Below are 14,729 nucleotides of genomic sequence, written 5' to 3' on the forward strand. Positions count from 1 at the left end.
CTAAAGCCAAAAGGAGGTTAAATTTCAAGGAAAGACCTATTACCAGTATCAAATACCACAGAGCAGTCAGCAAGGCAAGAACAGAAGAGAGGTCACTGGGTTTTGCGATCCACACGTTCCTGGCGACAGGCCCAAGCGCACAAGAGTAGGGCGATGTGAGAACTGTCTCCTTCACAGTTTTGGCCAGAGCGTTTACTAATAAATCTCAATTCCTTTTATAGTTCTGATTTAATTATTTCCTGTCAACGATTGACCAGTCCTCCTATTACATGTATGTTATCATTGAACATTAAGAAATTTTGCTTTGTGAAGGGCTGCCTTGGTCAAGAATCAAAATTTAGCTGGATGTCTTTTCTCCCTACCCCTCAGCCTTCCCTACATACTCTCTAAGGGGACCGCAGTCCACTCAAGGGAAGTTTGTTCAATGGATGTGAATGGAAACAGTTTAGAAAGTGGGTAGGAAGAAAGTCTTCTCCCATATAGTAAAAATATAATGCTTGTTATGTGTGTGTGCTCAGTTACTCAGTCATGTCCAATTCTTTGCGACCACCAGGCTGCTTTGTCCATAGGGATTCTCCAGCCAAGAATACCGGAATAGTTTGGCATTTCCTCCTCCAGGGGATATTCTTGACCCAGGCATTCAACCCACGCCTCCATCTGCATTGGCAGGTGGATTCTTTACCACTGAGCCACCTGGGAAGCAATGTTTACTACACAATAAATATGTCCTTCTTCAAACTTGAATATAGTAGTAGCAGTGTTAGTTGCTCAGCAGTGTCGGACTCTTTGCAATCCCATGGACTGTAGCCCACCAGGCTCCTCTGTCCATGGGATTCTCCAGGCAAGAATACTGGAGTGGGTTGTCATTTCCTCCTTCTCCAGGGGATCTTCCCGACCCAGGGTTATGAACCTGTTTTTCTTATGTCTCCTGCAATGGCAGGCAGGTTCCTTATCACTAGCCTCACCTGGGAAGCTGAAAATGCTACGTTACACAGGTTGGCCCCTATGGGGATAGTCACTACTTATTCCTTCTATAAGCCGTATATCCATATACTCAAGATGGAAAAGTACAATAACTCTTCATATAAGTTGGGCAAAAACCTCACCTTTTCTCTAGAAAGATCTAATAAGTCAAATTTGCCTGAGCAGGCGCGACTCCAACCAACCTATAGAAACTAGGTGCAGTGACCAAGGCCTGCTGAGTCAACTCAGTCATTTCTCTGACTTCTGACAGGTGAACAGCCTGCATTAGGAAGTGTTGTTAGACAAAAAAAAAAAATTAAACACTGAAACTTTGCACTCCATAACCATGGAAACTCTGAAGTCCTGGCAGTCACTCGGCTCTCTCTGCCAGGCGCTAAGGTGGGGGCGGATTGGGGGCAAAGGGGAGAGGGGGAGGTGACCACGTACCGGGGTGTCGGACAGGGAAGCCTCCACTGATGGTCAAATCATTTTTAAAAGCTGCATCTCTAACATGCGCCTTCAGCTCCCTCCCTGCGAGCTGGGCAGTCACACTCCACGCCCAAGAGTGAGCGTGCCCGGCCTGGGCCAGCATGGGAGGAGCCCGTCCCCGAGGCGCCTTCCGGCCGCTGACCCCCAGCTACCCGGCTCCCTCCCAGCGAGGTCTCCCCGCCCGCAGGCCCCGCCCCGCCTGCAGGCCCCGCCCCGGGCCCGGCCCCGGCCCCGCCCCCGCCCCTCCCTCAGGCCCCGGCCCGGCCCCGCCCCTCGGCTGGCGGCCCCGCGGCGACAGGGGGCGGAGCGGCGCCAGCAGCTGGACTCAGCCGCAGAGAGCGCCCCCAGCCTGGTTCCCCGCGCCAGTCGGAGTCCTCCGTGCACTCCGCGGTGAGTACGACGCGGCCCAACCCGGGTCCCCGGGCCCGAGCGCCGGCCGCCCTGCCCCGGCAGGGGAATCCGGGTCGGCGGAACCCCGAGCCGCCTCCCCGAGCCGGGCTGCAGCGCGCCGGGCCGCCCAGGGGAGATCTGGGGGAGCGGGAAGGCAGCCGGGAGAATCGGGACTAGTTCCTGGGGACTGACCCCTCCGCCCTGTTCCCAGCCAGTGCCGCGCCGAGGACGGGGGCGGGACTGGAAATGGCTCTCCTCGGCCTCCTTCGCCCGGGCTGTGCCGGCCGCCGGGAGAGTCCGCGCCGAGCTTGTGCGGGCCTCACCCGGGAGTCGGCGAGGCTGAGGGGGCCGCCAGGAGAATCCACGCTGCCACTTGTCCCGGCACACTGAACCGGGGAGTCTTACCCCCAAGGAGGGTGTGCGGCCCTCGCCGGGGAGTTCTCGTCGATCTGGGGATGGCGAGGTAGGGACATTTCCTGCTGGGGTTCCGACAGATCGGGGAGTCCACACCAGGTGGTAAGGAAATGGAGTGAGGGGGGAAAGAGACCCTCGGTGGAAGGGGTGGGGAGAGTCCATCCTAAAGATTCACAGACCCAGGGAGGAGTGAATGTGTGTGTCTGTGTGTGTTGCGGAGATGGGGGCAGAGAGTCGGAAACAGTCTCTCAGCAGTGGGGACAGAGTCCATCCTAAAGATTCACAGACTCAGGGAGGAGTGAGAGAGAGAGAGTGAGTGAGTGAGTGTGTGTGTGTGTGTGTGTGTGTCTGTGTGTGTGTGTTGCGGGGATGGGGGCAGAGAGTCGGAAACAGCCTCTCAGCAGTTCTCAAACTCCCCTATACACTCTTAAAAATTAGTATATTAAGGAGCTTTTATGTGGGTTATGTGTCTCAATATTTATCATATATAACTAAAACAGAATTTTCAATATATTTAGTATCTCATTTAAAAATAGTGGTAAAGAATCCACCTGCCAGTGCAGGAGACGTAAGAGATGTGGGTTCAATCCCTGGGTTGGGAATATCCCCTGGATATGAAAATGGCAACCCACTCCAGTATCCTTGCCTGGAGAATCCCATGGACTTAGGAGCCTGATGGGCTCCAGTCCATGGGGGTAGCAAAGCGTCTGCTATGACTGAGCACACAGACATGCATGCATTATATGTTGATATGTGTTTATGAAAATAACCATACCTTTCAAAATAGAAGAAGAATGTCATTGTATTATATTTTTGCAAATCTTTTTCATATCAGTTTTAATAAGTAGCAGCTAGGGTTCTTATATCTTGCTTCTGCACTGTCTGTTGCAGTATCACATGTCATATCGCCTCTGGAAAACTCCACTGTGTACTCCTGAACGTGTGTGGGTAAAAGCAGTCAAATAGCATCTTGGTATTAAGAAAGTGGTTTTGACTTTGCGAATCCCTAGAGTCCCCTGCACCACACGTTGAGAACCACTGGAGTAGGAAATGAGTCAGGGGCTCAAGTCATTGATCCCGCTTCTTGTTTGTGATCCTTCCTCTGAATGGGAACACGCATCACCCCAAGGAAGGATGGTTAACCTCTGGTAGCTGCAACCAAGCTGACCTCACTCTGGAAACCCAAGTACTGTGTCCCCACATAGAAGATAATGAGCCCTGCACGCCTCCTGAAAACTGGCAAGGCTCTCAGATGCCTTGGGTTATTTCTGTGCCTGCAGAGGTGGCCTGTGTATGCCTTCAGATTGTAGCGGGGATATGGCACACAGGACCCATGGGTTCAGAGACATGCCCATAGGGAGCCGGTGCCAAGTGTGGAGGAGTTTGTTCAAGAGCTTCCAAGTGGGTCAGAAGTGATTTCAAAGAGAACAGGGAGGCATGTTGTTGCCTCCCTTTCCTCCATGATCACTTCTGTGTGTGGTTGTGCAACCTTGCGTTTATTGGAAAATGATTTCCCAGTCTTGGTGCTCTTTCCCTTTCCACTTTTGGGGGCGGGGGGGTGTTTGTCCCTGTGGGTGGCCCTTCCTCAGCCTCTGCCAGACCCCAGTGTCCTGCAGGCTGCTGTGTGGTAGGTGGGGGCCCCTCACTGGATTTCTTCCTTGGCTTCTTGCTCTGTCAGCACAAATTCCAGATAGAAATTAGGTACATATATAGCCTTATAAGAGCACCATTGTGGCTCAGCGGTAAAGAATCTGCCTGCCAATATAGGAGATGGGGTTCGATCGCTGGGTCGGGAAGATCCCCTGGAGAAGGAAATGGCAACCCACGCCAGTATTCTTGCCTGGAAAATCCCACGGACAGAGGAGCCTGGCAGGGTACAGTCCACGGGGTTGCAAAGAATCAGACACGACTTAGCAACTGGACACACATATACACACCATGGCCTTATAAATGTTTGGAAGACAGACATCCCAAACCATTAACAGTCAGTTCTGGGCAATGGAGTCAGAAAAAAAGGCAGGAACCTTCTCCTTGTTACTCGTTGTGATACCATATGACCGCCTGTTTAGCAGCATTCCTGTATTGCTTTTACAACCTGAAAACAAAAACTGAAATCCCAACAACATACACTTTTTCAAGGAAGATAGGATTATTTCTCTGATAAGAATGTTACCACTACTCCCTCTCTCCCAAGAAAACAAATTACTTTATTACATCACATTTCCAAACTAGTATATGTGATACTAGTATATATAAAGTCAAAATGATACTAAGAGAGAGCCCTCTGAGATCAAAACATTCTTGAACAGTATAGTTTGGTGTAAGGTTAGAAGCCACCAGATCAGACTGTTCTTCAGTGGATCATCATACCCCCCTTAAACTGCTGTTGTAAAATGCTATTTCATGAAATGTCATGAAGTACAGTTTTAAAACTGAAAAATGTAATACCCAAGACTGTTTCTCCTTGATCCTACAGTTATGAGAAGAGAAAGCATGTTCGTGTACGTTCTGATGTGCCCATGTACCAACTGGGGCAAAGGATATGCCCACATGCCAAGTAGCTTTCTCTTGGTGGTGGAGTACAGTAGATTTTTATTTATCTTCACTTTGCTTATTAATAGTTGGTGCTGCTGCTGCTGCTGCTTAAGTTGCTTCAGTTGTGTCCGACTCTGTGCGACCCCATAGACGGCAGCCAACCAGGCTCCCCAGTCCCTGGGATTCTCCAGGCAAGAACACTGGAGTGTGTTGCCATTGCCTTCTCCGATTAATAGTTGCTGCTGCTGCTGCTGCTAAGTCGCTTCAGTCATGTCCAACTCTGTGCAACCCCATAGACCTCCCCAGTCCCTGGGATTCTCCAGGCAAGAACACTGGAGTGGGATGCCATTGCCTTCTCCGATTAATAGTTGCTAGCAACCACTAAACAAGTATTAAACTTGATATGACCAGAAATAACCCCTACAGTTACTTATATAAGGAGGACAACATAATTGCCTTCGTTTTTCTTAGATGGACCATGCAACCTGGCTAGTAGCAGACCCTTGCTACTCCCTTCCTCCCAGTGGGAAGTGGAGAAAGAAGTGTGTGGAAAGCAACTCAGGGGGAAATAAAAACAGCCCTCAGTCACATTGTGCGGTGTCTACTTCCCCCTGTAAGATCAGCTCCAATCTCAGCCCTGCCCGCTCCTTCCAAGTGACCCAGAGGTTAGATAGTTCTTACTGGATTTGCACCATCACCCGAGAAGCCATCAGCTGACCATCTTCCCAGACTCACTGGCCTTCATTAATTTTTTTTAGCCATTTTTAATGGCTAAAACTTCAGACATACAAAGAAATGGAGAGTATAAATCCCCAGCTTCAACAGTTATGAACATTAGCACTTGGCCAATCTTATTTCACCTAGACTTTTCCTGGAACTCACTCTTTTCCCCTCTTCTAAGAGTTAACATCTTTATGTTCAACTGTATAAACTAATGAAAGGAATATTTTTGTTGTGTCTTTTTAGTATCAAGCATGTACTGACTGCTGTAGCAAAATCTTAAAGTCTTGTGCCCTGCAGTCAGCATGACTGAACCCCTGGAGTGGACTTCACACACTTGCTATGTGGTCCCACTTCTCTGCCTCTGCATTTGCTTGCCTCTTGGCCTTTCTTCTTCCTGTCTCCCAGTTCTGCTCTCTTAAGGCTTTCTCAACTCCCCTAGTCATAGCTGTCTCTTTCCTCTGGCCTCTCTTACGACCCTTTGCAAACGGCAAGCTTATTTCAGTCTCCTTAGTCAGATCATCATCTTTGTCATATTCAAGTAAAGCAAGGTTTTCCTTTCTCCCTTTCTCCTATGCTGCTTGTGCTTAGTTGCTTAGTTGCTCGGTCGTGTCTGACTGTTTGTGACCCCGTGGACTGTAGCCTGCCAGGCTCCTTTGTCTATGGGGATTCTCCAGGCAAGAATACTGGAGTGGGTAGCCTATCCCTTCTCTGGGGGATCTTCCTGACCCAGAAATAGAACCGGGGTCTCCTGCATTGCAGGTGGATTCTTTACCAACTGAGCTACCAGGGAAGCAATGCTTTGTGCAAAGAAGATGCTCAAGAAATAGATGCTAAATTACTTTAACTCAAGTTCACTGGAGAACATTTTTGATTACAAGAGAAATGCATCATTTCTAGGGAAATTTTTCCCATATTGTCTAGGACCACAAACGTTTTATCTACATTTTTATGTTTTATCCACATAATAATTTTATGCACATAAAATTATTTATCCGCATAATTTTTAAAAGAACTGCAACAAAAAGAATCTCCAATTTGAGCCGACATAAAAAAGCCAGCTTTTTTTGAGGAAATTATCTTTCTGATCTGTTGTCATTTTTTCACATGTATCTGGAAGACCTCTCTGATTCTGGAGTGCTTTTTTTCCTCAAAAGGAAAGAGTGACTCTCTTTTAGAATATCTATCGTGTTGTAAGATGTAGGCTTAAATCTTCAGTAAAAGAAACAGACTACATGTAGGGTCCACACGCCCCATGAAGTAAGTTGATATCAGTCAATGTCATGAATACTGGTAGCTCCTGGGTGTAGAGTCATTTCCAGTATTCATCATCTTTTCATCTAGTTCCTCCCTTAATAATCACAGTGGCCCTTGTGAGCTGGGCAGAGCAGTGCAGCCAGGTAATGTTACCTTAAATCTGCAAAAAGTAAACTGAGGTTTAGACAGCTAGAGTTAATCTTGTCTATGGCAGAAAGTGGCAGAGTCTGATTTTAAGAGCAGATTAGAAACCAAAGGCTTTGGGATTGAATGTTGGGAACATGCAAAGACAAACTGTCTAAACAGGACGTGTACTGGGGAGCCAGACCAGGTTGTGGAAGTCAGGATGTTTAGTTGCTAAGTCGTGTCTGACTCTTTTTGACCCCATGAACTGCGGCATGCCTGGCTTCCCTGTCCTTCGCTGTCTCCCAGAGCTTGCTCAAACTCAAGTCCATTGAGTCAGTGATGCCATCCAACCATCTCACCCTCTGTCGCCCCCTTCTCTGGGATTGGCTATGGGGAACGTGCAAAGCCAGGAAACTATCTAAACATGACATGGATTTGGGAGCCAGACCAGATTCTTGAAGTCAGTGTGTATATCTTGATGCATAAAACTACCAAAGTGATAGCACACTCTCTGAACCAATCACTTTCCAAATGCCTTGGGTTTGGCTTTAGTCTTTGTTGCACAAGTTGATCTGCTTTCTGATGAATTGGCAAGGCTGCTCTGTATGAGTGCTAGTGGGGTTCTCTCTCATTCTGTTTTTGTGACTTCAAAACTTTGGGGAAACCCAACTTTGAACTGTGTGAATTGCCTGGGCTGTTGCTCAAACTGACACAGATGGAGCATTTCATTATTCTTGAACCTCATCATCCTTTCATGATCACGACTGTAGACTTACAAAGCAAAGTACACATTGTGGCTTGGCTCATGAAGGAGGCGTGTCGGCCTAAGAAAGAGTTCTCCTGCAGACTTACCAGGTTTGAACTTTGGGTTGTGAAGAGATGTGAACGAATCATTGTGGACAGTTGGTTACATGTGATAACTACACAGACATACTCAGGACAGTTCTGTAATAGTGGTGGCATCAAGACCAGCACTTGCTATGTTATGCTGGGACTTCCCCAGCAGTCCAGTGGTTAGGACTCTGAGCTTCCACTGCAAGAAGCACAGATCCTATCCCCGGTCAGGGAATTAAGATCTCACAAGCCTTGTGGCAGAGCCAAAACAATAAGAATTGTTATGTTTCATAAAACCTTATCTACTCAGATAAGGAATCAGTTACATTTTAAGGCTGGTGATGCCTGATAATGGATTTTTGACATCAACCCATACTTCAGAACCCATGTATACTGAAATTACATATACTATATGTAATTTAATCTATAGGTATGATTACTGTATGTAATCATCTATACTGAAATTACATATACTATATGTAATTTAATCTATATGTATGATTACTGTATGTAATCATCTATACTGAAATGTACATCTATACAAATTTATACTGAAATCAACAGTATTTTAGGGGCAATTAGAGGAAAACTATCTAGTCCTCACTACTCTATTGGCTTCCCTTGTAGCTCAGATGGTAAGGAATCTGCCTGCAATGCAAGAGACCATGGTTTGATACTTGAGTCAGGAAGATGCCCTGGAGAAGGGAATGGCAACCCACTCCAGTATTCTTGCTTGGAGAATCCCATGGACAGAGGAGCCTGGTGGGCTACAGTCCATGGGGTCACAAAGTCAGACACGACTACCTCAAAATATCCAAATTATCTAGTCCTCACATATGTACTTTAGAGTTGGAAGATTGTTTTAAAGTGAGATTTAACTTTTTTAATCTATTTGGTAATGTAGGTTTTTGGATGAGGAATAACTATAAGATTCTCTGCTTGTTTGGAAATGCGTAGGGCAAGGGAGTTGGCCATTGGTGGCTCAGTGGTAAAGAGCCTGCCTGCCAATGCAGGGGACACGAGTTTGATCCCTGGGTTGGGAAGATCCTCTGGAGAAGGGAAGGGCAACCCACTCCAGTATTCTTGCCTGGAAAATCCCATGGACAGAGGCACCTGGCAGGCTATAGACTCTGGGGTTGCAGAGTCAGACACAACTGAGCAACTAAAACAAAACACAAACTTGCCACCTTCCAGCCATGGGGTGTTGACAAGTTATCAATACTTATCGTCTGTGATCCTCAGTCTTCTCATCTGTACAGTTGGGTGGTGATCCCTACGTCACAGTTGTTGAGGGACTATATTAGACGCTGTGGATGAAGTGTCGGGCACTCCACCGGGGCTCGGCTCACGTCAGCTGGCTGCAGTGCTATAGAGTGATGTAGCACTCAGAGCAGGGTGCCTGCCACACTTCTCTTAGCCCAGACCTCCTGAGCTCCAGGCCCATGTATGCTGCTGCCTGCCGTTCCTCTTCAAGGCAAACTCACCGTCTGAAACCAGTACCCAGGTGTATCACGGTCATTAGCTCTGCCAGTTTGCCCAGATGGGGCACACGGAGCCATGCTAGATCTCTCTCTTCCTCCCCCACCCTCAGCCCGTTCTCCTTTCTTAGCTGTCCCTGGGATCTGTTGCCCTGCCCTCCACTTCTGACTTGATGACTGCAACAGCACCATAACCTGCCTCCCTGACGCCAATCTAGCATCCTTCCCCCAAGTCAGCTCCTACCTCACCCAGCGTGTGTGCGTGCTAAGTCGCTTCAGTCGTGTCCTACTCTGCAACCTATGGACTGTAGCCCACCGGGCTCCTCTGTCCATGGGGTTTTCCAGGCGAGAATACTGGAGTGGGTTGCCATACCCTCCTCCAGGGGATTTCCCCTACCCAGGGATCCAACCCGCATCTCTTTATGTCTCCTGCATTGGAAGGTGGGTTCTTTATCATGAGCGCCACCTGGGAAGCCACCTCTACCAGAGTAATGTATAATATCCAATCAGGTCTTGAAGATTTCAGCTAAGACCCTTTTAACGTGCCTGCCTTCAAGTTTTTCTGTGCCTTTCTTTGAGGTCCCTCGTGATACGGGCCCCACCCCTCCCCTCTCCTCTGAGCCCCGCCATCATGAACATTTCCTTCAGACTCGTGGAACAGCTCTGTGACATCCATAGGGTCTCACTTCCATACCTTCACATGTGCTGTCTTCTCTGCCCAGAACATTTTTTCCCTGACTCCCTCCCTCAGTGTAGTTCCCCAAGTCTCCTGCATGGTGTCACCTGTCCCCAGAGGCCTTCCTGACCCCGTCCCATACTGGATCAGGTGCTCTCCTTAGATGCTTCTTTTGTCTGTTTGTTTTTGGCAGCATCGTGAGACATGTGGGATCTTAGTTCCCTGACCAAGGATTGAACCCATGCCCACTATAGTGGAAGTGTGGAGCCCTAACCACTGAACCGCCAGGGAATCCCCCGTAGAATTCCCTTTATCGGCCTGCATCCACCACTGCTGCAGGATGGACTGCTTGATCGTGTCATAGCCTCCTGACCAGTCTGTGTGTAACTGAAGATGGCGGGGAAGCGGGGGGAGCGCTTATGTCTTTATCCCATCAATGTCAAATCAGTGTCTTTCAGGGTCGAATGTAAAACTGAATCTGCAATAGTGCCTTTTCTTGGACAAACCAGCAGCTCAGAAACCAGGTGCATCGTCGTCAAATGCTGCTCTAATACTTGTCCCATCTTTGACTCAGTGAAGTGGCCATTGCATGTGGATGCTACGTGGCCCTGTGGGCCACTGAGAGGGGATTAGAGCATTATTGCTCAAGAGCTGGGTTTAAGGGCGGATGCACTTGACTTTGAGTTCCCTTTCAGCACGCCTGCTATCTGGCAGCTGCTTTCCCGCTCCTAACCACCTGACTGTGGGGAAAGAAAACAGTAGCATCAGGTCCTCCCTGCAGCTGCCTTTCTTCTGGAAAACCAAGAAATGTGGGTTTATAGCTCAAACTTCTGCGAACTTGACCAGCATGAGTCATCACTGTTGGATCCCAGCAGTGCTGAAGTGGGTGGGGGCAGATCACTTCAGAACCTCGGTGAATTCATGGAGAGAAATGCTGCCCAGAGTGACCTCTGGCAGCCTGACACTTGCCACCACCTTTTGTGGTGACACTCTTTCTAATTTCTAAAATTTGAGTTAGGGAAGTTCATTACCAAGGAACTACTAAATGAGGTAGGAGCTCGAGGGACTCACGTCGCTTCCCTTGCCCTTGGGACTCAGATACATCAGGGCTTGGCTGGGGTCTCTGCAGGTCTCGTTTTGGAAACCGTACTGGTGATGGTGGGTTGCTGCAGGGGAGGGAACCGCAGTTTAAGAAGGGCAGCCTTAAAGAGGACTGGCCTCAAAGAGAAGAGGATGAGGTCCAGAGTGGGCTAGTTAGGATGCCTGGTTCTGGTGGGTCCTGCCCTTGCTGCTGCTGCTGCTTCCTTTTTGAAAAGTTATTTATTTATTTATTTGGCTGAACCGGGTCTTAGTTGCAACCTGTAATCTAGTCCCCTGACCAGGGATCGAACTGGAGCCCCCTGCACTGGGGGCACAGAGTCAGCCATTGGACCACCAAGGAAGACCCTCTCTGCCCTGCTTCTTTCTGTATTCTCTGGACAAATGTTCCATGACCCCACAGTGACTTGCCTTTCTCAGTGCATCTCCAGAATAATAAATGTGAAGTTCACCAAGACTTTCTTGTGAACCTATCTATATTAGCTCATAGTGATACCAGAAAATAAAAATAACTATGTTTGTGCTACTGTAGTTAATTTAAAATGAGCTTAAAAGATGTGTCAGGCAAGCTTTCTGTGTTGGGAATTGCATATGATGTTGTGCCCTCTTGGGCACTGAGCCTCAAAGAGGCTAGGGGGGCTTGATCAGACAGTGCCGTGGTCACAGGGTGCTGGTCCACACAGATTCTGACCACTGCCTTTGGCTGTGGCTGTGCACATCTGCTGAGTGAGTCATGATCACTTCTATGATACATCCTGAAAACTTCCAATGTGACTTAATGAAGTTTGGAGAACGGAAAGGTTAGATTTCAGGAAGTAGCTACTTCTTAAATGACAATCAGATGTTTTCATATTATGAGTTAACATCTTACCAAACCTAAATTCTGGTGTTGGAAATGTAGAGCTTAAACCACGTGTAAAGTTAGGAGCGCGCTTTGTGGTTGTCCCTTAGCCCGAGTTCCTACAGTGACAGGCTCTGCTACACCCCACCTCAGTCTTCTCCTTTTCTGCCCTCGCTCACCCACTTCTGCCTTCCCTCAGACGCCACGTCAGGGCCTTCGCACGTGATCTGACCCCTCCTCCAGATTCCCCTCACTTCCTCCACAGTTTTTCTCAAGTGGCTCCATGTCAGTGAGGTCTTCTTTGATCTCCTGATAACGCTTCACAGAACATGCCCTACTGCCGTGTCCTGCTTTATCCATGGAACTGGTCACAGTCTGACGTTCTGTTTCTGTATTTATTTGTTTAGTCTCCCCCTACTGAAATGAAGCACCATGAGGGAGCTTTGTCAATTTTGTTCCTGAGTGCCTAAAACATATTACATGGTTAATGTAAAGATATATTGAACAAATAGATGAATGAATTATAGAATTTTTTTCACTCAGAAGGGACTTTTTAGATCATCAAGTAACCCTGTGTTACAGACTGGGAAACTGAGGCCCAGAAAGGTTCTGTGGCTTATTTCGAATGAAACTGCTGCTGCTGCTAAGTTGCATCAGTCATGTCCGACTCTGTGCGACCCCATAGACGGCAGCCCACCAGACTCCTCTGTCCCTGGGATTCTCCAGGCAAGAGTACTGGAGTGGGTTGCCATTTTCTTCTCCATCGAATGAAACTAAATCCTTCAAAAACTGTTACAGCTTTTTAAAAAACTAGGAATATATTTGGAGCGCTCTGGCCAGTGGTCCAGGATGAGACAAAAGAGTTAGTTAAAATTATAATAAGTTAAGTTGTGATAAGTTAATTTGTGATAAGCTAGAATTGTAACCCAGAGTGACAAGTTATTGTGTGACTGCAAAGCTTTCTGAAGGCAGAGTCTCATTAATTTTTGTAAAGTGCACCTTGCATTAATTAGTGCCCAAGAAAAATGTGCTGATGGATTTGCTAATATTGTTATAAAGCCATTCCTTCTCCAAGATCCTCCTTCTGCACTGAGACAGGAGGGAAGAGGACAGGGTGCAACCTCTGAAAGAATAACATCCTGAGGATATGACAGAGCTGGGTAGAAACCACTAGGTTCAAGATGGCAGGAGATTCTATTTCCCACAGACCTGGAGCCTCATTGTACGCTCACTGTAACATGTTAATGCTACGTGTCTGACTCTTTGAGATCCCATGGACTGCAGCCCGCCAGGCTCCTCTGTCCATGGAATTTGCCAGTAAGAATACCGGAGTGGGTTGCCATTCCCTTCTCCAGGAGTCTTCCTGACCCAGGAATTGAATGCAGGTCTCCTGCATTGCAGGCAGATTCTTCACCATCTGAGCCACCAGGGAAGCCCTGTAATACATTAGCATAGGCTAAATGTCTCACAGGTGCCATGAGAGTTATAGGGCCAACCATAAAAAGTCAAAAAGCGGGAATTGCCCCAATTCCTGGAAATCCCCACCCCCTCACCAAGATAGAATATTCCTCCTCCTCATCCAGTATCCAGTGAAATTCCCCAGCCCATAGAAACTAACCACCCCTACACCCGGGGTCTGGTCTAACTTTCCAAGAGGACCCCATGCCCTAGGGCCACCTCTCACCTTCTGAGACTGCCCACACTGTGTCTCTCTAAATAAACCCATTTTCACTTTACTGTGGCTCACCTTGAATTCTTTCCTGCATAACGCCAAGGGCCCTCACTTGGCCACTCGAGACCTAGGACATGACCATCCTTTCTTGCCCCATTTTTCATACAACAGCACTACCTTTTTTTTTTTCCATTCTCTCCCAAAATAGATAATTGCACTTATGACTTCTCCTTTAAAATTCTTTTGGTTCCAAGTATCACATTTAAGAGATTTTTGTATTATTTTTTGTGTTTTTTTCCCCCAGTACTTTTATGAACAGCTAGGAAGATCAAAGAAATGATTTGGTCTCTGAAAATTGGGCTTCCTTGGTGGCTCAGACAGTGAAGAATCTGCCTGCAATACAGGAGACCTGGGTTCAGTCCTTGGGTTAAGAAGATCCCATGGAGAAGGGAATGGCAATCCACTCCAGTAGTCTTGCCTAGAGAATTCCATGGACAGAGGAGCCTAGCTGGCTACTGTTCACGGGGTCGCTAAGAGTCGGACACAACTGAGTGACTAACACACACATGCTGGGAATATTCAGAGATGTTTAGCTCTTCCAGCTTCCCAGATGCATCTGCATCAAATAAAGCAAAAAAAACTAACATTTCTAGCTCTCTCGTTTGTAAAAGAACCAAGTCGACTAGCCATGGTGGTTTGCTGGCCTGAATGCTTCTGACCTCAATCTTGTTTATATTTACATAGACATCCTTGGAATCTCACTTTTGACAAAAAGCTGTTTATAAGTAGCATGATGTTTAGATACACAGCAGTCAGTTTGGGAGCGGGACCAATTAATTTCTCTTTAAACAGAAGAAAATGAAGCACAGCTAATCTTGAGAGTGAACTGAAGTAAACTCTAAGAGATGCAGTGATGTTATGTTACTTTGGATTGGAAGCTAGGAAAAATCAGGAAGGGTATATTTAGGAAAGTATGAGAAGCAAGGTGAATAAACCATATGAACTACAGAATAAACCTTTTTCTGATGTTTGCACAGATTTTAAAAATCCACTCTGTGTGTCTTGGATGTGCTCAATAAATAATTCAGAGGGCGTGTTGTCTGTACTTTAGACCATAGCACAGAGGTTCTCAGTGAATCACCTGAAAGCCTTTCAAACTATACCAACTTTCCAGGGAACTTATATGCACAGTCTCCACCCCACCCCCAACCCTTTCTCCCCACCTATTTTTTTTTT

The 14,729-nt window shown here is 47.3% G+C and overlaps 1 protein-coding gene across 2 annotated transcripts in view; it reads left to right on the plus strand.

The window, feature by feature from the left end:
- Nucleotides 1-1,698: 1,698 nt before the first annotated feature.
- ACO1 (aconitase 1) overlaps nt 1,699-14,729 on the plus strand; it is a 64,910-nt gene continuing 51,879 nt past the window's right edge. The window contains exon 1 of one of the 2 annotated variants that reach the window (XM_070375985.1): nt 1,699-1,842. Coding sequence is in view for 1 of the 2 variants with exons in the window: in XM_070375984.1 (XP_070232085.1) it covers nt 2,298-2,305 (8 nt within the window). In the remaining variant the exon portion in view is untranslated. Of the gene's footprint in view, nt 1,843-2,283; nt 2,306-14,729 lie in introns of those variants that run through there. The other variant, XM_070375984.1, reaches the window with a different exon arrangement.

This window comes from Bos mutus, chromosome 8 (genome assembly GCF_027580195.1).
Source record: "Bos mutus isolate GX-2022 chromosome 8, NWIPB_WYAK_1.1, whole genome shotgun sequence".
Taxonomy (NCBI): Eukaryota; Metazoa; Chordata; class Mammalia; order Artiodactyla; family Bovidae; genus Bos; species Bos mutus.